General features: G+C 38.1%; 1 protein-coding gene across 1 annotated transcript; it reads right to left on the bottom strand.

Moving 5' to 3' along the window:
* Positions 1-263: 263 nt before the first annotated feature.
* CAND1 (cullin associated and neddylation dissociated 1) lies at positions 264-25,724 on the bottom strand. Its single transcript, XM_030959555.1, has 15 exons — positions 25,511-25,724; positions 21,055-21,198; positions 14,132-14,286; positions 12,249-12,372; positions 11,575-11,831; positions 11,387-11,492; positions 10,758-10,903; positions 9,396-9,688; positions 8,647-8,788; positions 6,576-8,069; positions 5,708-5,803; positions 3,915-4,084; positions 3,661-3,825; positions 3,325-3,432; positions 264-2,256 (listed from the first exon to the last, which is right to left on the bottom strand). The coding sequence occupies exons 1-15, from the start codon at positions 25,576-25,578 to the stop codon at positions 2,032-2,034; spliced, it is 3,693 nt and encodes a 1,230-aa protein (XP_030815415.1). The 5' UTR covers positions 25,579-25,724; the 3' UTR covers positions 264-2,031.
* Positions 25,725-26,127: the final 403 nt, after the last annotated feature.

The raw sequence follows: 26,127 nt of genomic DNA on the forward strand, positions 1-26,127 counted from the left end.
ATGTTTATCATACCATTCTCACATCTAACTTTAGATCTATAAAACATTTTCATATACTTTGAAAACTTAACGCAAAAAGTTCAAAGATTAGTCTGACAACTAATTAGTACAACAGATTCTTAATTAGGAGGCCTCTATATTGCTGCAATTGAAGTAGATTATTTATACAGTAAGATAACATATACCTAATTCACAGTGATTTTTCTACTGTATGGTTTCTCTCTAGTCATCCCACTCCTTTTCATGACATTTAGATATGTTGGTATGTTTAATCTCATTTATTTCTACTTCTAGAAGACAATTGTTACATTAGTATGAAGACTTTGGAGACAGAGAAAGCTACATTTTCAAAAATTTCTACAGCATTAGAATTGTTACTATTGAATGAGTTCATAGACTTCTTTGTTCAGGTCCTTCTATTAAAGTAAAATATACCAATATCTCTTTTGCTTTTCCCAAGCTGCAAGCATGTAAGGTGAAGATTCTGCCCCCAAGCCCCAATGCTCACAGGGAACTGTCTCTGAGGTCATAAAAATGAACGCTTTTTCAGTCCCGTAGCAGCTTATGCCACGTACCCATAACAGGTTTTCGAAATATTAAACTAGCTAAAAAAGACCAGTTAACTAAAAAAATTCAAATTCATATGTGACTTCGGGAAAAAAAAAGACAACTAAGCAGTTGCATTAAACAAGTAATGAGGCAGTGGTCCCTGATAATTTTGTTATTAATTTCCCAAATCCAGTTCGTTGTGGGACTGCCAGCTATCCAGTTCTGGTCCATTTCTAAATTACCTTACTGTATCCACAGAAGAATGTTTTCTTCTGTTTGCTCTCTATCTCTCTCCAGCCCTTTGGCCATTCCCTGTTTCCTGTCTCACCAGAATACTGTATGGCACGTGCAGCATTGCAGCCTACTGGTGGTGCCACGTGCCAGAACAAAATGATGGTCTGGCAACACTTGTCTAGGTAACACCACATATTAGTGCCTTAACAAAAGCTGTCAGATGAAGAATAGGAGATAGAATCCACTGAAGAAACTTCCTTCATACTTTTATAATAAAAGCAAAGTTGAATGCCAAGTTCAGCAACCACTGAGCAGCTTGTTTTCTCTGCTCATTTTACCTCCACCTTGTTTCCTCCTGATCTTACGGTTTGTCCACCTAAATTCCAGTGGATTCAGTCTTTGGGTATGAAAACCCATGAAAACTGCAGAAACTGTCATGTTTACTGTAAGAATATCTGCAGGGTCATATTACTGGCATTTTAAAAAGCCAGGTTAAGACAACAAACCTTCATTCATCCGTTCCTGTCTGAATGGCCTGTATGTCAAAATACCTGAAAACTGCACTGATACAGTAGAACTTATTTTAACTTGCATTACGAATAAACTGCACATGCTGTTTTACAGACAATATATATTTGTAAACTTGCTCATGCAAAATTGGTGTGCACAACAGGGATATTGGTTTTCTAATCCCCACATCTGTAAAAATGACATTTATGTCTGCTCTTTTTGAACTGTGCCCAAATTCTCTTTTTAATATAATAAATCTTACACATAATTCATCTGCCAGCCAAACCAATTTATGAAGCTGAAACAAAAAAGAATAAAAAGTCATACAAAAAACATGGTGCACCTGGACACTTGATTCCCACCTCCCCCCATTTTGTTTACAAGTAGAAAGAATGACTAAAAGAAAAAAAAAATCATGGTCACAAAATTTTGACATTTTAATCCTAAACATTACAGGGCAAATGGATGTTGGAATTTATTTCCATACACCATGAGTCAACTTTTTAATTCCCAAATGTGGCCAAATCCACTAAAACAAGAGTGGTTAAACTCTGGACTATGGAAATACATTTCTGGAATAAATGCTAGAAAAGCAATTATGGAAAAAGCCAACTGTCTCCATAAAGGTAAATAAAGTGGAACAATGTGTAGATTAGATACTTTTTCTGTTTCTTACTCATAACCTGTCAATTCAGTGCATCATATGGTTCAACATAATGGTCCCCATTAGACAAACATCTAACTAGTGTCCATTGATTCCAAGTTAGTGGATGATGAATCTTTTTGGATACTTTCAAAGATGGCTGCCAGCTCAGGATTAGAGCTTATCTGTGACTGAAATTCACTCATTAATGGGCTCTTCTCTGCTTCTGGAATGGTTAGAAGTGCTGCTACAGCTCTCATAGCAGATCGTTTTAGTTCATCTTGCTTTTCAAACTCCTGTTTCACTGAGTTTGCCTTTACCTATGGAAAAAATGAAAATACATTTGTAACTTTACTCAACCCTCCCTCTGTACCAGTCTTAAAAAATCTACCTTCAAAAAAACATATTTCCTCTCAAAATTATCTATGCTCTTAAAAAACCAACCAAACAAAAAATATCCCTGAACATCTTTTTAGCAGAATTTTTACCAGCAGTTTGCAAATAGACTGAAGCTTCAACATGGCAAGGTAAGCAGAAAAAAAGTTCTAAGCTGCCAAGTCATCCACCAAATCAAAGCAACTGGCCAGCCTTTAAGCTAGTAAGGTCAGTAAATTACTTTAAACTGCTATTATCACAGTACTCCCAGCTTTCAGAGGACACAACTTTTTAAAGAAGCTGACCTTCATTAGAATAACTGCTAAACCTTCTGTTGTTATTCTCAAAGATATTTCAGTGCTACAAACATAAATTATAATTAAAGGCAGTCAATTTTCATTATGTGAAATATAGCAGACTAGAGTAAAGGAAAAGCAAGGTAAATCAGGCAATAAATGACTGTCAGAGCATGCAGGTGAACCAAGACCAAGCAGGAATGGAAGGAGACTAACTAGGAAGATCCAATAATCCTGTAATATAAATGAAGAAGAGGTGGGGTAACTGACAAAAACTCTAACAAAAGCCTAGACAAAAAGTCTAACAAAACAAGGACTACTTTACACTGCCTTCATCAGCCAAATGGTTGTCTGAAACAACACCATCATCAGAAGTGAGATAAACTCTCAGTATTCTAGTTTCACTATTTATAATGAAGTAAGATTTACAAGTTGCCCAAGTGGCAGCTGAATTTTTAAGGAACAAAAGAAAATGCATCAAAGAAACAGAGGATTTCTAAAAAGAAGCTTACAAATCTATCTCTCCATCTGTAATTCAAATACAGTTAACACTTGTACAAAGATCCATTCATTTCTAATCTAATTATCCTGCCTACTGCAGCTTATCAACTGTAACTCAGGAAACGCTGCAGCAGTACAGAGGTATTCTTTAAACAAGAGTTCATTTATATTTCTATAAGAAAACACAAAACAATGAATTTAAATAAGCTGAAATACCTTAGTTGTACACGTAGCACGCAAAGGTTCAACGAGCCTGTCCAACCTCTGCAGCACTGCGCTCGGACAAAGGGTAGACAGTCTCACCAGCATTAAAAAGGTCAGCATCTGGGGTGAGGAAAAAACCCAATTCAACAACAGTTATGCCTGGCACATATATGGAGATATATCTCCCACCATGCTGTGTAACCTTTTGAACAGTCACACTTTAATAAAAATGGCAAATGTAGTGAAGTACTTAAGCATATGAAGTAATATTTTTACCATTTCAGTCTATTCACTATTTGAAATATTTTGAAAAAGTCACTGCTTTCACAGAGAAAAATGACAGCTAACCTTAATATCATAGTGATCCTTCAGGCCATCTTCAACATGGTTTAAGAATTCAAATATATCTAGTCTATCCAAACAGCTGTCCAATAGAGTATACATGCACTCAAAAGCTGCTTTCCTTATGTCCAACCCATCATCAACCGTGTGCTTAAATGGTCCCATTTCCACCTGTCAGTGAACAAAATAAAAGTTAAGGAATACACTTTTAAAAAATAACCTACTTACATATTTAGCATTGTGTTTCTCAGTTAACTTACCTCTCTGATTAACTCCTTTCTGACTTTTGTTTCATTGTAAAGATGAGGAAGCACAGTATCTAAGAGGTCCCTTATCAAAGATGGTTTATTGTGGGCAGCTGAATTAAAAGTCACTAGGGCAACTCTCCTGACATTGAGATCTGGGTCCTCCAGAGTTTTCAGAAAATCACCTGCAATCACATACAGAAAGCAAGCAATCTATGAGGATCTTTTACATTTGCAACTTTTAAAATATATTTGCTTAGTTTTAAACTTAAAAAAAAAGACATACTTAGTTCAGGAGTTATTTTAATGTAACACACACCTGCTATTTCAGCATGATTACACAAATAAAGGATTAATTATCATCATATGAAAGCTATTAATATAATTGTTATATAGTACTTCATATAATGAAACAGTAGTAGAAGAAACACCATCAAAATAAACTGCCATCACAATGACATATAAACTTTCTTTTCATGTAAATTAATGAAAACTACATTTAACCTTTTATTTTCTCTATTTATTAAAATTCTCTCATAATATGCACTAGAAAACCAATTTCACTTGCTGCAGTTCAGAAGTTCCAGAACACCTCTCAAGGAAACTACTAACTGATTTTTTAACCGTCAAATTGGCATATACTGAGAATACCTAAATTGCTATAAAATTGGCCTACTCAGTATATATTAATGTAGCACCACCTCTCCCATGCCCCCCTACATTTGGGCATCTTTAAATTAGATTCTTCTATACTTCTATAACACAGCCATAGTAAAATAAATGGCTGCATGAATATATCCTCAAACAAAGTGACTGTTACACCCACCAAAAAGCTGCGTAACACAACTCAAAATGACTGAAATTTTTAAAGTACTAGATTCTGATAGCTTTTTGATTGAATAATCAATAAATATTTCCAGAAACCAAAGGGGCAAGGCAACTTCAGTGGAAGGGGGAAAAACCTACAAACATAATTCTTGAATATATTACTTAAAAAACAAAAAAGCTTAGTGATGAAAATAACACACAGTAAACTGACTTCATTTACCTATAAATAAAAACCTTGCTCTTTACAAAACTTTATGCTTTAAATCTTTTCCCTCCTATTAAGTTAAGAAGCATAGATCCATTTTTTTACAGATCTTTAGACCTGTAATTAAACAAGCATAGAACATTCATAACATCTTTAAAAAAAATCTACAATACTTTGTTATACAAATGCGAGTATAAAAAAAGCCACAGCATTGCAAAAGTCTTTGTCATACTGATGTTACACTGAAAGCTCTGATTACTTTACTCCTGTATAAAAATACACACAATTCCAAATGCTTTCAGACTACAAGCATTACATCCTGTATTTACAATTCAAAACCTGGTAATACTCAGAATAATTCACACAAGCATACATGTCTTAAGTGACTAGAAGTCAAATATTTCCAAGACCACGCTTCTTGGTAAATATAGTACATCTTATTAAATCAAACTGATATAATTTGGCAAAAACACGGGAAAGGAAATCAGCTTTTGGATCCCATCCTACTAAAAACATTAGCTTCTTGTATTGCCCATCACAAAGTCAATACACAGAATTTTTAATGACATAATTTTTCTGCTCAGAATTCAAATAAATTAGTGTTAATAGAAATAATTGGCTACTATGGAAATATCTTGTAACTCTTCCAACAGTTGTCATTAGCAGCTAATTCTAGTATCTTCAAAATATTTATTTCTGGTAACACAAAAAAAAAATTAAATGTAATTCTCTTGCCTGAAAACATAGAAGCTGTCAGTATAAGTGGAGTACTTACCTATGCAGTTCTTCAAGAGTGGATCTATGGGTTGAGGATGATCAGAAATAGTGAACTTAACAGCAGTAACCACTGAACTTCGAGCATATGAGGACCCTAATATGAAACAAAAGTGTGAACATGCAAGATGAAAACAGAAAAACAAGAGAATCTAAATCATGCTCAATGCCACTCATTCCTCTTAGATTTCTAATACTCCTAAGAACAGCAAACAAAAAATGCTATTTATTGCTAGCAATGCAATATGTAACTCAAACCTACAGAGAGAATATTTTAACCAGGGGAAAAATACCATAACATTGTAATACACATGTAATGTTATCTCCTATAGAAAATGTGAGCAATAAGCCTATTAAAACAGATTATTTATGATCACACATCATCCTACAAAAAAATTCTCCCCCTTACACAAGAAGCACATGAAGAAAACACGTGAATACAGCTCTTGATATGAGACTGATTCATTAATTATGCACAAAAATCTTTCCTAATTCTTAAAAACTTCAGAATCCTTATCTGAAAATTAGAAATATAGTAACCGACACCAAAAGCTCAAAATGTTGCAACTGATTTGTTAATTTCTCCCTTAGTCACCCATGCTCCCTCCCCTTCCAGTTTATAGCCCTGTCATAAACATAAAACATAACATTGTTAAGAGAAACATAATGTCTGAAAGCAGAACACAAGGAATTCTTGTTGTGTATTACTAACAACTTCTAGTAAACGCAAACCTTAACCTTCCGTTGTTGGGGAAAGGGAGCAAAACTTGAAGACACAACATTTAAGCATGTAATTTGAAAAACTAGATCCATTTTTAACAGGTATCATAAAGCCATCTGCTCCAACATGTACATGCATTACTACTCACCTGATGCCAAGTATCCCTTGAGTCGTGGAAGCAGAGTCTCTGGGTCTATCAACGTAAGCTTGCCCAAGCATTCAGCAACAACATTCCTTGTACCCTCTTCTGCACATTCACAGTGTTTCAGGAGTAAGGCCCAGATGTTCTCAACATATGGTTTGAGACCAATCACTGACGCAGAGCTAATTATTTCTTTCAAGGAATGCAGAAGAAGGTATTGCCTCTTAGGCTGACTGGTTATTTCTTGTAGGACAAATGGCAGATACTCAGGAAGATTGCCAACACTAATACTGCCTAAGGCGTATGATGCCGCTGACTTGACTTCTTCACTAGGAGAAGAGAATGCTTCCAGTATTACAGACTTCAGCTCGATTTGTCCACTTAAGTCAATGTGATGCCCAACTTCCCCAAGAGAAAGCAAAGCCAAAAGACGAATGGAATCTGTGGACCTCGAGTTCTTAACATCTTGAATGAACTGACCTACAACAGCTGGTCCTTCCTTAGGGCAGGCTCGAGTGAGGGCAGCAACACATTTGGCAATGGAATAGTAAGACTGCTTGTGAGTAAGTGCTGTGCTCTGGGAGTACACTGGACCCGTTAACATGCGCAGTAAATCCATATAGCCTAAATTGTTTGTACCAGTCACAACCAAAGCCTGGAAAAATTCTAGCATGGCACTAAGTGCTCCACCCTGAAGTAGGGGTGATCTTACCAGCCCAATAAGTTCATTGAGAATGGAGCCACTAATCTTTGACAGGGAGGAAGGATATACTTTAGCCAGCGTTGTCAGAAAACTGATGGCCATCTGTGATACGTGCATGTCACTTTCACTAATCAGAGGTGGAAGCTCATCCAGGACTGCATCAATCATGGCAGCTGTCAAGCTGTCACTGTAATTCTTAATTAAAATATCTAGCGCAGAAAGAGTGCCCAGCTTCAAAGCTCGCTGGTTCTTTCTCAGAAAAGAAGCAAGAATAGGAACTCCTTCCCCAAGGATTGGTCTCAAATCTATCTTCAAAGGAGAACCAGCAATCAATGTCATTGCCTTCACAGTAGTTAACCGAGTGATCTCATTCTTCAGTCTCTCTAGAAAAATCTGAAGTGTGCTAGGCAGGTCTGTGCCTAGACTGTCACCAAGGCTACAAATTATTTGACCCATGCAAGATATTGCCCTTTCTTTCACCTCCTGATCAATGTCAGCAGCCTTTAATCTTTTGATTGTACAAGTAAACAAATCTTTGATGTAAGGAGTAGCATCAAAGGAAGTAGGCTGGTCTAAAGGACGAATAACCTTTACAAGTTGTTGGGTAACCAGAAGTGCCTCTGATGTTATCTTGTAAAACGGGTCACCAACACAAGCTACAACTGGAGGTACCAATGCTTGAACATGAGGATGAAAGACTTGGGGAGAATGATTGCAGAGGATCACATACAAACAGGACAAAGCATCTATCTTCAGATTAGAAGAACTTGATTTGTCATTCAGTGAAAAGATTATTCCTGGAAAAAAACAAAAAAATGTATTTTTAGGGCAGGTATAGTGTCTGCTAGAACACTTCAAAATTTCCAAAGGAAGGCAGCTATACTGAATTTACACCTTCTGGTTCCCCATCTTCCTGCTTCCAAACCCCTTTAATCACTTTATTCAACCAATTAGCTTTTAAGCTACCTCCCTCAAAAGACATGAGCCATTCAATGGTTTATGACATTTCCAACCTTATTTTTCACCATTACTTCAAATTTCAACATTTTAAGTTTTAAAAGCTAAACTATGGAAAATATTTTTCTCTGTTTGGATGGAAAAGAAGGCAGTTTGATTTTGTAATTAAGAATCAAATTAAATTCTTTTTATAAAGAAGAAAAAATCTTTAATCTTCTCTTCAAGATTAATGATAATATATGACAAAAATATTTATATGGATACACATAATAGCTGATTATTTTGCCATTTTCTTTCAACAGAAACCCCACTTCCAAGTTTTTGCAAAAAGCAGTCGGGACTTCAATATTTTGATGTTTCAGAACTTCCCATACCATTTATTACTAACTGTTTCAGTTAATGCTGTGTTTCTCATACCTGGTACAAGTACAGGAACATGCTGCATTAGGGCTCCAGGTAACACATTTACTAGCTCAGTCAGCATGTTAAAGCAGCACTGACGAGTCTTAACACTTTTCTCCTTCATCTGTTTGTGCAAGGCTTTAACTATGTTGGGAACCTGTAATCATCACACATCTGTTAATTGATTCAATAGTTGGCATTTCTTTCATTATTGATCACTGGGGATATAAAGAAATACATGCATCCTAACCCCCTGATTTCTCTACAGAACTAGAGAAGTGTAGAAACACTGGGAAATGAAGATTCAAAATAACTGCTTAAAAAAAAAAGTGATTTAGCTTTGAAAGGTGATTTGCATTAATATAACTGTAGAGAGCAACAATTGAAAAATCACCTAAATAATTCACTTAGATGAAGTTTTCCAGCATTACCCTTTCTATTCTGCAAATAAAATATGTTGCAGCAGATCAAGTTTTATCTTGATCTTATGTCTGGATACAGAATGCAGGAAGTAACTTTTGCTTTGGCAATGTGGCTAAATGACATATGACATACAACTTTTACAGCTGAGTAAACAAATTAAATAAGCACATTCGTACAAGTCAATTTCAGTTTCCAAGACTGTTGCATTTTTGGGCCCAGTTTACCCAGCTTCCTCTCTATGTTACTACTACAGGATAAAGCACATTGAATGAACTATCCTTATGAACAGCATGCAATTTTACCATGTCTTCTCAAAGATAACAAAAACCGTTACAAATAACCTGACTCTGAAGCATTGTCAAAGGTGTCTCTCCTTGTTCCATTGCATCAGGATCACAAAGCCAACTTTGCACAGGTCGAGTTTGTTTTAAAAGAGAAAGATATGCATGAAAAACATCTGCTTTAACATTCTCTTCACGTTCTTTGAATCTGGCTATTAAAGCAGGAGACACAGTTTTGTAGAATTCTGGAAGCATTTCGTGTCGTGTGCTAACCACAGCATCCAGACATTTAGCAGCTGCACGTCTCACTTTCCAGCTCATGTCATCATCATCACTATATTCATCATCACTCCCTTGAAAAAATAAATTATGCATATGTTCAAGTCTAGACAAGCAAAGCATCAAGTTTTATTTTAAACAATTAAAAAGAACACACTTCCTAAACAATTAAAAAGTTGGGTTCTTTGCATAAGACACACAAAGAAATAGGTTCAGAATTACTTTAAGAACCACACATACAAAAAGCCTTCTAAACAGCCTAACTTGTAATTCTCAGCCAATTTTTTCACGTTACCCTCCCACACATATTAATTTAAACTGCAAACAGGAAAATGAGCTCCCCATCATATTTCCCCATCATAAATCAGCCTGACTACTGATTTAAAGCATATTCTTTATTCAAGACAACAAAGCAACAGTGAATACTAGCTGATCAAGATTCAACAAATTATTCTGTCTGCTTCTTTCTAGAGGTAAATCAAACTATACAATGTCCCCAAAAATAACAAAAAGCATAAAATAAGCAATATAGATTTTTCAGGTCTTAAAGCAACAGCTATGCAGCTCACTCCTTCCTTAAGTAATGAGAATTTTATGCCCTCAGTTCAGATTACTTGTGCGTCCAAGTTTTCACAAAGCTTATATCTGGCAATGCTTGCCACCATATTAACAATAAAATACCTTATGCCTTTCAGTCTGAAACACTTCTATCCTACCGAAAAATACTGAGTAATTTTCAATCTATTCTGATTTTATGCATTAGGTACCAATATATTATAGTGGAAAGTAGTGAGAAGCCTTTCCCATGCTGTATATGTATTTTCAATTCATTAACGGATGTTCTAACTTTATTTATATCATGCCACATGCTTCTGCCTTCTTCCACCTTTAAGGTATTTTAAAATATTTGTCTTGTATTTTATGTTCCCCCTCAGAATTACTGATCTCCAGCATCAACATCCTATACTTCTACTCCAGGAAGTGAGTTCATTAGCCATATTTAAAAGAGGTACAAAATTTGAATGGAAGTACACAAGTCATTAAAATGCTGGTACTCAGGAGTATTACCACCCATACCAATTTTCTCAGATGGGTGCAAGATCAAAAGCTCATCCTCTCCCCCAAACCAAAAAGAGAACGTACCTTGATCATCATCATCACCGCCATCAGCATCCATAGCATTTTCATCTTCATCTTCATCATCATAATTGTAATTAGGATCATAAGTAAGATACTTAAGACAAATGTTTATAATAGTAGATACATGAGGATAAACTTCTTTAGGACACCTGTGTAATATAAAAATACAATCACTGCCAAATTACTTTGAAGCACTAAAATATTCTTAAAAGATTTTGTGTTGCATGCTGTACTTTGGAGAGCAGCCAAGACAACATCAGGACATCCCTCTGAACTACAGAAATTCAAAGGGAAGGTCAGAAAGGGCAATGCCACTTTGTAACAGGATCTGCTAGACTGGAAGGTTGCAAAGGACTCAGATATGCCTTTGGATACCAATTTTTATCACCACTACTGGACACAAATATTATCAGAATACTTCCCACCTCCTGTTTGCACAAGCAGAAAGCTTGTAGAGTACAGACATAACACACTGCTTAAGACTAAGTTACAAGATAGCTAAAGGAACTGTTCCAGCTCAAAGCTTGCAAGAGTAATTTGTACAAAGGAGGCTGTCTCTTGACAGCTTACAACCAAATGACACACTACTAAATCTGAAGAAAGCCTGAAATAGGTACCCATGAATGACTTACCTCCTAACAAAAGATTCAAAGGCTTGAATGCAGTACTCTCGTAGTTCATCATCATCTACATTACAAAACTTTACAACCAAAGGAATTATTTTCTCAAGATATTCACCTGGTAAGATAAAAAAATTACCTAAGTAATTATTCTCACTGAAAAACTTCAAAGTAAAAGATAATTTATATATTTTTCTTACCTATTCTATGACCTGCTTGCCTACTGATAGCAGCAATACACTGTATATAGGTCCTAGTTGTTGACATGGAATCATTTTTAGACAGTTCTGTCAAGAGATGTTCAATGAGGTCAACAAAAACCATATTGCCACAACTCATAACCAGGTGACCAAGAGCAATGATGGTTCTTTTCCTCACAGCAAGTCTTGGGCTGGTCAGCTGGGGGAGCAGACAGGTCAGAATTGAAGGATGGAAGTTAACAAGCAGTCCTCCTTGCCTTAAAACAGACAAAACACAAACTCAAAACCAATTGAATCTAGATAACTTTGTTCATATACTGTAAAACAATCCTTCAAAAATTCCCCAAACATCATAAAGATTCCAATCAAATGTTTAAAATTTCAGGTTTTAGAACTTGTTAAAAGAAGAAATAGTTTAAAACATAACTTCAAATTGACAAACATTAAAATAAGCTTAAAACCACAGTTCTCAGAAAGTTAAATAGTAATTGATCAACCAATTATCTTCAATACATTCACTTATTTTTTCTAAATTAAGTTTCATCTACACATCACACAACCATATTATTTCATACGACTTTGAATAATTTAATTTTAACATTTGGGAAACTGAAGTTCAAGCTTTAAGCAGTATTTATAAGCATTCATCAGTGTACTAAAAGAGAGATGTTTACCTGCTCAGCATATCAGCCATGATATCCAGTGCCTCCAGTTGAACAGACACATCTTCCTGCTTGGCTATAGCACTAGTGAGACGCCCTGTGATCTTTTTGCAAACATTAGCTGCTAATGCAGAACCTGAAAGTACAACAAAACCTCAGCATTTCCATAATATTTTTAAAATACACCTTTTAAGACTAGAGATGATGTTTGTGACTATGGAAAGCAACCCAATCTACATAAAGAAGCTTTTTCCAACCAACAAAACAAGCTTAAACAGCCACTCTGCTAATGTCATGTATGCTCCGCATTAGAGCTGAAAAATTATCTATATACAAACATACTAAGCAAGAGGGATTCTTTTCCCAGAAGGTACACACAACAGAGCACTGCTTTTGGAAGGGCAAGCGATGGAAAGTGAAAGCCACAACAAGTCTAGAGCAATAAATGAAAGTAGTATAAGTAAAAATGAAGGTATATACTATATGGTAAGGAAAAGCACAAAAGTAGAGAGCTACTTCTAATGTAAAAAAAAAAAAGCAAAATAAAATTATTTTGCACAAGAAGCTACTTAAAAATTAAGTACCTGGAATACTACTAAAACATTTGAGAGAGGGGGAAAACTTATATCTGAGGTATTTTAAAATATAAGTAAAAACATCTTCATAAAACTTCATAGTTCCCCCTTCCTCTAATTGTCTAACATTGTTTTAAGTAATTATGAGAAGAAACTCCTATCATGGTAACGACTGCCCAGAGGTTAGTACTCATCTTCACCTGCATGAAATTCTTCAAGCCACATTTTGCAAATTTCAATGTGAAATTAATACCCTTCCAACCGATGGTAAATCTAGTTTATATATATTATGGCTCATTCTTAACTACAACTAAAATTAAAATATAACAAGTGGACAATCTAATGTGTTACCATGGAGGCTAAGAAAAAGAGAACAATCTGTGTTTCAGTTGAGAGCAAGAAATGACATGTTGTTTATTTTTATATTAGGAATGTTAATTATATTGAAAGACTTGCCTACATTTTTGTTTGAGCTTTACCTCCACCCAAAAATCTTCTTTTGTGTAGGCAAACTCAAGAGTAAAAGCTTAAAAAAACTGACTTAAAATTAGTTATTTATGTAAAGCTTATGCATCTCACTGCTGCTTGACAGAAGCAAGACTTACATGTCAATTTTCAAAAAGGATATTAAAATCAGAGCTTTTTTTTTAATTCACGAGACCTCAGTCTCTAAAAATGTAATTTCCAAAGCCTTTTTAATCACTCTCTAGTCTCATTCATATTCTACATTATGATATCTGAAAAGCACTTGAGTAAAAAAGTAATGCTATTAACTGATGAGCTGTTCAACATTAGTGTCTCTTCTAGAGGAAAGACTGCCTTCATTTAAACCTGCAGGTAAGACTTTCACTAATTTAACAGGCAACTGTCAGAAGCACAAGGTACTTCCCAAAACAATTCCTAGAAAGTGAGACAAGAAATCAGATGGTTAAGGAAAAGTACAGGAGTTGTAATCAATTTTAAAGCGCATTATCAACCAAAGACCAAGATGAGATCTAGCTATTACTACAGCCTAGATGTGCTCCACCAGGCAATAATTAAAACAGAAGCTTTTACAACTTGTTATACTGAAGTTCATATTCTCTGAACGTGTATTCCATATTAATGCAATCCTTCATTAAAAAATATGTTCTTAAACTAGTAAAATTTGGCAATATAGTCAGAGAAGGACAAACTGAAAGGGTATTTGTGCCATGTTTTTACCCTAACGGAAACTAGTTCCAATGCTGAAACCTCTTCCCTAAAACCTCCAGCTTTTTACATTTTTTTGATTTAGTAAATGATACAACTACATAAAGTCTTTAGTACAAAATGCCTTACCACTGGAAGCAGGGGGAAGTTCTCCAATCACAGTTTTAAGACCAATGCTTGAAATGTCACGTAACTGTTCTTTATCTGAAAGCATGTTTGTACACAGGGTATCTACAATGGTCTCCACTTGATACTCCTTCACTTTACTCACCAGAGGTCCCAGGCTGTATAAACAAGAGAAGAGTATTAAATTGGCAACAATATTATTTCAGCATTTTGCATTCAAGTCATAAACTTCAGCTTGGTTTTGGTAGCAACACAAAGCAGAATTTTAAAAACTGAAAAGCCTCGTCTGGTTGGACTGATAACTTGCCTCCATAAATCTAGTAACAAAACACTTGTTTAGTACATGTTTCTTATTTGGAGCTGGAAATTCATTTTGTATGGCTGTTCTGCTTCAGTCTCAAAACTACAGTCCCTCTCATTTCTCAGTTCACAACAAGATTTACAACAAAAATTAACCTAGCCAGAGCCATCAGTTTACATGCTTGGCCATCAGTGTCTGCATAATTCACAAACAAGTAAACAATGTTCTTAATTACTGCATCTTTATTCTATACAACATTTGGATTCAGTCATGGCTCTATGCAGTAAAACAAACCCAAACACATCTTCCATCCCCAAACCTGTTGTACGTACCCCATTGCTGTTACCCTTTTTAACATGTCCAAGAATTCACAGGGGCAAGACCTAATTATTATTAAAAAATGCCCATCAGAAGCAAAAGGCAGAAAGCAAGAGCAGACAGTAGGAGGACATGGACAAGCAAGCCCTTGCACTCAAGCACTATATGTGACATACTGCACAATAGTAACCAGAGTAAGGTTCAGAGTTCTGCCATCAAGGGTCTGTCACCATGTTAGGCAAACCTGGAGCTCCTCTTTCGACGGCCACGCTCACAAGGCCTTACCTGCCATGAACTCGGAACAGTGCTTGCACTTGAAGCACTTGGATTAACACCCAGGAATACACAACTCCCAAGGCAATCACACCTAGCACTTCCCATGCTTTCCTTCACAAACCATAACCTGCTTGGTTTCTTTCTCTCCTTACCCACTCATGTGGGTACTCATGTGGTAAAACCTGCTGAAAATACATGTGGGGGGCGGGGGCAGGGGAAGGGTGGGTGGAGAGGCAGCAAAGGCAAAACACACTTGCCAAAACCACACACTAAAGTATCACTTGCCACTTACTCCATTTTGTTAATCCACAGAACTTGGAACTAATTTGAGATTAGTCAAACTAGTGCACAGACATCTGAAACTGATGCTTTATGATCACACCAATGCCACAAATTCAGAAACATTGCAATTTATTCAATTTGGAGAGTATTTAATGGAGATTTACATATAACCTTAAATAAATACACAAGAACAACTTTGGCGTTACATTTTTAGAAAGTACAGCATACAGGTAATCTCAAGAGAACTCAGCTGAGATACTGACTGATATCTGATTGATGGCATAAAAAGAAGCCCTTTAAGTGCACAGAAATGAAGATGTAATGGATGATTTCTCACTTGCTTCAGCAGCTCCTGCAGAAATGAACAGTTCAGGCAGAGACCCCTTTCATAAAAGCAGTCAGACCTCATGCCCTAACCTGACACTACCCTTTAATTTAGGGAAAGGGCATTGTACTGGATTCTTCAGATTCTATTAAACTATCTCTACAGCCACTAAATCCCTGAGAGTAGGAAGGGGTTTAGAGGACCATATCCACAATCTAATCTGCTAATTTTACTGCTTCAATTATGTTAAATTATTAATGATTAAAATAATTTCTGAACACTAGTACAAGTAAAGACTTTTTGCTTCTAACTTAGAAACTCCTGCTCAATCTGTACACAAACATCTGCTAACACAAATTATTACCAATAATTATCTCTGAGACACAAATACATCAAGCTATCCCTGTCTGCAGTTGAAACATTTTCTCCAGTTGCTGAAAAAGCTCACAGCTTTCTTTACAACTTGATTTGACTCTTCAGTCAAGCTTTTCCCTCACCGTGATTCATTGACACGTCTATATATAGAGCTTCTCTTCATACACACCACTGTCAGTCAGCGGCTACTCACAGCACTGTTGCATGCATCTGCTCCTGGTGCACAGTGAATTGTTTTGCAAACAACACAAGGACAAATCAACTCAAACAGAAACCTACAGAATTCCAAGGTACAATGACTCCATAGTAGTCCAGAGAAATTAAACTCCCTGTGCGTTTCAGTCAACAGACAACAGTACACAAGGTTAAAAACCCCTTGTTTTAAACCTGAATTGTTGAACAACTACTGAATTCTTTTGATTTAAATTTGCTTATTTTTCAAATGCAACCTATGAGTAATTAAAATAATCACAGTAAAGGCCAGTCAATCAGATTCATCTCAGCTAAGAATCGGAAACACTTTTTTGCTAATGTTTTAAAGATGACCAAACTACTGGAATGATATTAACACACACTATAAATTACAGTTTCTGGGAAGTACTAAGCTATATATTACCTGAATCAGCATCTTCAGTCCTATTTATTCAACCTATTAGTTCAGCAAATCAGACATAACAATTGTGAAGTAAGTTTTACAAAATACTATCTCAAGCTTTTCTGGCCTTCAAAATCAGTAAATATCACCTATAGACCTTATTATTAGTCCCAGATTACAAATCAATCTTACAGAAATTGAAAGTAAACTATAACCTTCTTCTATCAAATCAGTTCTGACTACAAAGCTTTTGCACTTAAGCATGTATTTTACACACTTGAAGACCATTTTGGATAGTTTTAAGTGCTCTTTGATCTTTTCCCTTTCACTAGCCAATAATTTGTGTCTAGGTTCTCTCGAAGTAAAAAGCTCATTCAGCTGCCTATGGAAATAAACAGCAACAAAGTCTCCTTTAAGCTACACATATTTGGAAATAAAGGTGTCCATAGCATAGCTCCATATTAGGAAGCTGAACACCAACATCTAATCAATTATAATCTCCAACTGGCATATTTTAACAGCTATGGAATAAGCACACTTATTTACAAGGAAGAATTAAAATTCACAAATTTAAAAAACCGATATTATTCAAATCACTAGTATAGCATGATGCACAGTAGTGTATTACCAAAGCATACAAAATGCTTTAAAGCTGCTGAACTGGATCAGCCACACAGCAGCCAATACATGCATCATCCTGTTCACACTAATGACTCAGACTCACAGCGTCAGGGAGAGCTCCCTACGTTGAACTACTGCCCAGAGAAGTCACTCTGATAAATGCAGAGAAACTGCAGTACCACAGGGAGAAATCACTGAAATGCTTACTTTAATCCCACCTTTATTTTCTTCACCCTAGATAGATTTGGGTATGTTTGGCTTCTTACTGGTTTCACGAAAGATTTCACAGTGTAAATCAATAAAAATTTCTATTTGTAGGTTTAAATGGCAGAATATCAAAGTGTTCAAAATGAGAAACAGCTCATCCTTAAGCTACAACACTGAACACATGAAACAATTAATGTGCAATTTGGGCCAACAGAGCATTACAAAGATTATCAGCAATGAGGAACAAGCGATACCAACACAATACCTACACTTAGACAAACCACACTGCTTGACTACACCTCATGTACATAATCTTAAGCAAACCACAGGCAGTGTAACTACTGCTGCCATAAGGTGCACTACGCTGGACTACACTTACAGCTATATACTAAGGATATGCTGTAAGAATAGCCTTTTCCACACTGGCTGATGGTAAAACAGCCTATGACTATCAGGTAAATCAAAAATCATTCCTTCAAAAGTTGGAGACAACAAAAATACATTTAATATTTTACGTGTAGTTAAGAAAAACAAGGGAAACAACCTGACGTTACTGACATAGGTTTCATCTACTGTCTGCAGTAAGAAGCTTAACAAATAAAACTCAGTTCCCTTCTGCAGGGTCAAAGATTACAGCAGGCCAACTTTTACTTCAAGACTACTAATGCAGCTCATGCATTTTCATTTTTATTCAGAAATGAACTGGACAACCATTTTGCAAGGTAGCTACCCAAACACCAATGAACCCAAAAACTGACTTCAGCTTCGCTTTTACCCCGTTTATCCTGCCCCAAACCAGCATAATGTAATTGAAAGGAGCAAGAACAAAATCACCAGCGTGCTCTGTAGAGATAATAAGGAAAAAGTTCATCGGCATTTTAACCAATAGCGCTCCTCTAACTCAAGTGTGAAAGCGAGCAGTGGATAAGGCAAAACCAGGAACGTTGCTCACTTGTTGCTACGCTCACCTAAAAATAAATACTGCTTTATGGTTGCTCCGAGTTGTTTCAAATCTGCCGTGTTCAGTGACCTCGAGAATCAAATCTTCCAAGAGTGACTCTTATGTAAGAGTTTTATTCAGAGCATTTCAATTGATCTACCTGTAAAGAAAGTTCCCCTAACAAGCTCCAACACCTTTCTCCCTTCCTCAAGGAAAAAATCTATCTCAAGCGCAGATTGAAAAGAACATTGGGCTGTCTTAAATCCTCTTTCTATGAGAGAGGGAATTGATACTTTAATGGGTCATCAAGCGTCTGATAAAAGTTACTGCTAACAGTCTCTAAAGTTCACCACAGCATTTAAATAAAGAGAGATCTTAAGACAGTTTATGCTTTCCTCAGCTGGAAGTGCCAAGAAACCCTTAACAGAAATACACAAGAGCACAAAATATTTAAAATTTAAAAAGCCAAGAAAAATATGCTGGCTGAAATTAACTTCCCAATGAGTCAGTCTTACATGGAGTGTTGCAGCAGATGGAACACTTCAGATCAGCTTGAACTGTCTTAAAAAACCTACAGCTTAGTAGTGTTCAGCCTCTCCCATCCTTCACCCCTGCCAATGTTTCTACCAACAGGTAAAGTGCAGAAGGAAAGCAATAAGCCAGAAGAAAACTAAGTCCCTAAACCAGTCTGTCACAAAACCAGGTAAGAAGCAGTGTGAGAAAAAGAAAAAGGAGTACAAGAACAGCAAACAGGAAGCAGCAGCAGTATTAGGCTTAAAACTGTCATGAACTGTATTTTGAGTACAAGCTGCTTTGAGAATAAAAGAGTGGTGTTTTTTGTTGTTTCTTTTTTTTATTCAAAGCATAGCTGCAAGTGATTGGGACACAAAAAAAAGACTAAAAAAACACAACTTGAAGTGATCCAGAAGGTACACATGTCCACCTTCTACACAGATGTTCATAATTCACCTGAAAACTTTTCTATTATGTTTCTTGTCCCATTAAAGTAAATTTAACACTGTTCCTTAACATTATCTGGAATTCTCAAAAACACTCCAAAATTGAAAGAGATTCAGTCACATTAGTTAAATCCAAGAGTTTTACCAATATATCAAAGTAAATTTAAAAACTGAAGCACTGGTAATAAGAACAGGACGTGCAGACACACAGGAAGTAATCTATTTTCTCATTCTCTTCCCTTCGCAATCTTTCTTTTATGCTTTAGTAAGCACTACTTGTAATTTAGACCCTACATTCTAACACTGCCATTAAAGATGGTGATATATGTCTCTATGTGCATTAATCTAAATTTCAGGACAACTTTAGGATGTATATTAGAAATGAGTATTGCAAGTATGCTAATATGTAACTTTTCCATAAAATGCTATTAGACACAAAGACAATTCTAAGCCTGAGCCAAGTTTCACAACAATATGCTCTTCTGATTGAGTACAAGCAATCAGTTTCAAAATCACGAAAACATAAGGAACAGACATTCCAGAAGTTTGAATTAAAAAGAAACAGGGTATTTTGTGTTGTTATGAAAAGGATATGGGTAAGACACATTTTAAAAACACTGCAGCCCTGGTGACAGTAGGGAAAAAGTAGTGACAATTATAGTGCTAATATACCTAATATCGCAAATATCTGGCTTGAAACTTGACATTCCTACACCAATTTGTCTGTGCAAGGTTTTAGTTACCATCACTTACAACACTTCAGAAGCTGAAGCAAACACTGCTTCTAAGTACATAAGCAGAGGTACACACAGTACCTCTGCTTTGCTAGTCTGACAGGGCAAACTACAAACAATAACAAGCTAAAACAAACTTAGCTAGTCACAATGTGAAACTTCTCAAGCTCCAAGTTTACTCCAATCCATACCTCATGGAATATAAGTAGTGTATATGGAGTATTAAAAAAAACCCCTAAGCTCACAAACAAGAAACATTCTCAGGAACACTATATGCGTCCTAAGAGAGGCCCGCTTTAAAGCACACAAAAATCCGAATGGCCAAGAACAAAAAGTCGTAAGAAATGTAGCATCTCTTCAAAGGGTGCTCTGGAAAAGTCACACCATATGTAAAGCTCAATAAAGTGAGGAAGAGAGGGCAGTGAAGCAACAGAAGTCTCTGAAAGGCAAGTAAATGCACCCAGATCCCATAAAACATTTACAGTTCCTGTAAAGCTTGTAAAAGCATCAGCGCAGTACTCTGAATGCTAGCGAACAGGTAAGTTCCACTTTGATAACCGAGGCCATATCTTTACCGTTTCATGTTTTCATGTCTGCTTGAAAACAACTCTAATAGTACAATTCTTCCCCTGCACATCATCTAAGGTCTCACCATCAAGTATCAATGTGGCAACTACCACTGAATTATAAGCTTTTTGTATCTATTTAGTAATCAAGAATTGGCACCAAAGAACAAGTGCATCACTCAAATACTTCCAGCAAGGACTGCATGTGCTATTTGGCACCTGAAACCCCAAATATTAATCCCCAGTGTCAACAAAATATCGTTTTTTACGTACAACCATTAAAGCAGGTAGTCTACAAGAATAAGGTTCCTCTGAGGACGTCAATTTCAAAATTATTTTGTGTAGCAGTGTCCTTTGAGTTTTCAGAAGTGCTTTATATTGTTCAGTCATTACACAATTCTTTACATCATAGAAAAAGAATACCTACCATTTGACAGCTAAGTTTTGTACCTCACCATTTTTATCTTCCAATAATTTCAAAATCATCTTCACCACCTTTCTTTCACTGTCATCATCCAGCTTGATAGAATCTTTCTGAAGTTCTGTCATCAAGTCATTAGTAGCCATAAACCTGACAAAAGATGTGAGATAATTATTGCTAAAGGGATATGGGTTATTCACAGTGCTCAGGATTCAAGATTCTCAGTTTCCATAATGTGTTATCAAACAAATCACATTTAACACTGAGTTATTGTTGTCTGTTTTGTGATGCAAATAGCATGTATAAAACAGAAAGGAAGAAAAACCGTATTTGAAAATGAAAACTGAGCTAGGTCATCACCTTTCTCTTACGAGAACAGCTACATATTTTACTTCCAGCATTTACATTATAATCCACACGATCTCCACAAAAAACTGACACTTTCACAAATTTTAAGTAGTCCTTTCATAAGCTATGCTGATGTTGCAAAAAACAAGCTTTTTAATAACTCAGTTAAAAAAAACTGATCTCTGCTCTGAGTTTATTTTAAAATAAGTTTCAACCAAGAAGAAAAATATAGTTTCTCAAACATTCTCCCATAGAATTCACAAAAGCCAAACTTTAATTAATGAAGGGAGAAATAAAAGTTAAGCTTATGTTCCATGTGGTTTTCATTTTCTTGCCTTGTACAGACTAGCTTGTTTACAGCCAGAAAACAGAGCTGATCACATTTATCCAGCCCTCAATACAGGGTGCCACAGTAAAGAACAAAATTAATTCTTGAGAGATCAAGCAAATAACATAATCTTTCATATCAATTAATTTACTATTTAGTAACAGTCAATATCTACCAACAGAAGAACATACTGAAAAATTACTTTCCAAAAATATTGCCTTTATGCCTTCTGTTTCTTTTCCTTCTGAAGTCTGTTTCACAACCCATTTTTCTTTTGTAAGTGCCCTCTCTTCTCAGAAGCAGCAATACAGATGTATTACTCAATTACAAATCCCACAGGCCTCGGTACTGACACCAACCCCCACTCAAAACTCCAAACAAGGGTTTGTAGTTAAACAGTTAAGGGTGACATTTGGACTTCAGGCACATCAGTCTCAAGCAGACATCACTTCAGCTCAGGTCATGCTTGGAAGGTTATCTCTGCAGCTTGACATGCCAGATATTACTTTTTACTGAAAACAAAAGCCAAGACTCTGCATAATTTTAATATGCATCACAAATGCCATATGACTAACCTCACATAATGGACCTCAACTTGTCCTGTCTTTTAATAATTCCAGTCTAATGGTCTCAAGGTGTTTCTAAGGTAAGACCTCACCCCTTTTTCACTCACTCCAACCATCCCACTAAAGCAAGCCTGCAGTCTGACAGGAACCAGATGTGCACAAAAACAGGCTAGGGATGCAAAGCATCAGCTTTTAAGCACAGTAATGAAAAAGACTACTTGGTAAGTAAAGGTAACAGATAGGACCTAATTTAAGGATATACATGAAGTCACACAGTACTGGAACACTCAAAAACTGTCTCCAAGTTACTGCTGCATTTACCTCTTTTTCTTAAAAACTTTGGCTAACAGCTCCTATTTCCTAGCCTTAGAAGGTCATGTCCACTCATCAGCTACTTGTCAGTTCCTAAACTAAGCACAGCATTGCAACAGCAGCCTCTGCATGCAACCGCAACAGGGTTCTCTTGGTAGACTTCTCCACCGAAACATGCAAACCAACCCAAACACCACAATGGGGTGGGGGGGAGACCAGGCAGCTTAAGAGTAAAGCTGCTGGTATTTAGAAACATAGCTTCAAGTAGTCACAATTCGCCCTGCCTGCACATCAAACTTCACCTGGTGCAAAGCAGGCAGCGTGTCAGCAGCTGCTCACAGCCTGTACTCAGAGCAGCCATTCTCCTGCTGCAGGGAGGACACTCCTTCTCCCACAGCCAGACGGGAAACTGCCACCTTACCTGACTGCCCATTTCCAAACTTAAGCCCAAGCTTCTGTGTGGACAACACAATCACAAGTATGTACATCTTCCAACAAGTACATATTCCAGCTCTGCATGGGACAGGTCAGTTTATCAAGAAAAATGAGGATTACTTTTTACAGTAGACTGCTTACTTGAATGGCTGTTTTACACTCTGCTCCCTGGCATCAACAGGATAACTACACTGTCCCTATTCAAACAGATGAGATCTAAGAACAAATGCACTTAAAATTACTGAAACTAAATACTATTTTATCCATTATGCAAATACACAATACACATAAAGTTTCATAAAATGTTACTCCATAACAGCCAGTTGGTAAAAGTCTATCATCACTCATTTTTTATGGTTTGTAACATTAGATTTTAATCTATGTTAAGACATTTTTTGTTTAACATTTGCGAATTTCAAAATTGTTCAAAGCTACTAGAACAGACTTTCTGAAGTGTGCTCTACTAAAGGAACTACACAAGAAGTTTAAATTACACACAGCTGGGAGGAAAAAAATGTTTGCTACAATTGCACTGGACAGGTATAACCTAGCCCTCCTATACAGAAAGTTTTTAACTCGTAAAAACTAGTATCACAAATCCACTGGAACTTACTGTAAATCCTCCTCCCCATAAGTACAAAATGGAAATTTCACTTAATCACAGAAACAAATTAGTATGAAAACAGTAAAAAATCTTGTAACATTTAGAGGAAAAAATGTTTCAGTCTAGTTTCGGGACAATTTAAAGAAATTGGGTAATTTTAGTTTGTCTCTTTTTAGACTAATCAGAATTTTATTTACAAAACTTCTAGTCTGAACTCTCCAGATAATATAAAGCTATTAAAATTTGAAAGAAATTGACACAAAAATCCCATATCAAATTTGGGTCCAGTACTAAAACACTCTGTCAAAACCTAACAAGATTATTCAAAACCCAGATCTACATACCAAGACCTCTGTTTTCCTTTAGATTTTAATACATTGTAACTTGTTTGGATGGCATCTACTTTAATCATAAACTAAGCACTGTGATGCTGCAGCAAAGCAACAAAAAACAAGCGCATTTTATGCCTTTTCCCTGTCTGTATTGATTCACTCTCATAGACAAGTAAAACCTTCAAACTTGAATTTCTGGTTGCACTCAATACCAAAACAATGTAATTCTTTTTAACCTAATGCTTTGCCAGAGGTACTGTGTAAATGTACTATCTCTGCTGTTTTTAATTGTATTATTTTATTTTCTGATATTTTACATTTCATCTGCTATTAATTTATTACAAAGCACGCAAATGTTCCAATGAAAAGCAGCGCTCCTGTGACAGATCCTGAACTCAAACTAAATCCAGTCCCTCTAAGACTTAACTGGATTTCTCTCTCTGGATGCACAGGGGCAGTACCAAACTACATGAGGAGCACAAAATCCCACTGTCTAAAAGACACAGCATCCAGAAGGATGTGAGCTGAGGATCACAGAATTATCTGGGTTGGAAAGGAGCTCTGCATATCATCCAGTCCAACCCCTCTGCAAAGACAGGGTAACCTAGAGCAGGTGACACAGGAACATGTCCAGGTGGGGTTTGAAAGTCTACAGAAAGGGAGACCCCATGACCTCCCCTGGGCAGCCTGTTCCAGGGCTCTGCCACCCTCAGTGTAACAAAGCTCTTCCTCATGTTGAGATGAAACTTACTGTGGTTTAATTTATGTCCATTCCTGAGTCCTGTCACTAGGCACCACTGAAAAGCGTCTGGCACCATCCTCTTGGCACCCACCTTTGAAAGAACTCTATGCATTAATGACATCCCCTCTCTTCTCTAGACTAAACACACCCAGCTCCCTCAGTCTCTCCTCATAAGGGGGATGCTCCAGTCCCTTTACCACCGTGGCCCTCCACTGCACCGTCTTGAGTCTGCCCTCATGGTTATCCCCTCCTGCTTCTATTCGTAGAATCGCAGGATCCATATTTTTTGAAGTTGGGAAGAGATGAGAGAGGTCACCTCATCCGACCTCTGCTGCTCAAGGCAGGGTCAGCGACAGCTGACTGCTCAGGGCTTCGTCCCTTCGGCTTCTGAGCATCTGCGAGCTCAGGAATTCAGACCTCCACCCTCGCCTGTCCCCACGCGAGTCAGGAAAGCTGGCGGCCGCTCGGCTTCTCCTGCCGCTGGAGATCTCTGCCCACGATGCGTGGAGGCCGCGGCGGTGCCCGCACAGCCGCGCCCCGTCCTTCATGGGCAGCAAGGAGGGGGGATCCCCTCACGGGAACTTTCTTCCCGGGGTAGTACCAGCAGATTCGCGCCCAGCCCCGCAGCCGCGGCGCGGACAGCCCGGGCCCGCGGCACCGGCCCCGCCGCTGGGCACCTGCCCCCGCCCGGGCCGCCGCGGCACCAGGCCCGGGGCCGGCGCGCAGGCGGCCGCAGGGGCAGCGCGGGCGCGGGGCCGGCGGAGGGCGCGGAGGGGCGGCGGCGGCGGATCTCACCTGAAGTCCTTGTCGCTGGATGTCATTTTCTCCAGCAGGTTGGAGATGTGGTACGAGGCGCTCGCCATGTTGACGGACCCGGCCGGGGCGCGGGGGAAGGGAGAAGACGAGAGCAGAAGGCGGCGGCGGCGTCTTCCCGACCTCGCCGGCTCCACTTCGCCCGCGGCTGCAGGGGCCGGGCCGGGCCGGGCCGGGCCGGGGGCGGCGGGGCGGGGGCGGCAGCTGCGGCGGACGCGGCGGGAGGGGCGGGGAGGCGCGCGCGGCCGCTCGCGCTCGGCGCCGGGTCGAAGGCCGGCGCTGTTGATTGGGTCCGCGGGCGGGCGGGAGGCGCGTGCAGCCCTGTGACACCACGGGACGTCAGAGCGTACGTGGCGCAGAGCGTGCGCGGGAAGTTCGGGCGCCGAGGGAGAGTGGCGGGAAGGGGGGAGGGGGCGCCGCTGAGGCCAGCCAGGACTGCGTGTCCCGGCGTGCACCGCGCTCGCGCCCAGCAGGGGCCGTTGGCGGTGCACGCCGGGACGTGTAGTTTGGGTGTGGCGGGTGCCCCGCGCCGCGGTGGCTGCTGGGATGCGGAGCCTCGTTTTGGCGCGGAGGCGGTGGCGGCGCGGACGCTGCTGAGG

Source organism: Camarhynchus parvulus, chromosome 1A, assembly GCF_901933205.1.
Source record: "Camarhynchus parvulus chromosome 1A, STF_HiC, whole genome shotgun sequence".
NCBI classification, from domain to species: domain Eukaryota; kingdom Metazoa; phylum Chordata; class Aves; order Passeriformes; family Thraupidae; genus Camarhynchus; species Camarhynchus parvulus.

Coding starts and splice junctions, on each gene's coding strand:
- CAND1 (XM_030959555.1), bottom strand. CDS start 25,578: ATGGCGAGCGCCTCGTACCACATCTCCAACCTGCTGGAGAAAATGACA. Junction 4,085..5,707: donor ACTCTTGAAGAACTGCATAG/GTAAGTACTCCA, acceptor ATGTGATTGCAG/GTGATTTTCTGAAAACTCTG. Junction 2,257..3,324: donor GTGCTACGTGTACAACTAAG/GTATTTCAGCTT, acceptor TTTTTTCCATAG/GTAAAGGCAAACTCAGTGAA.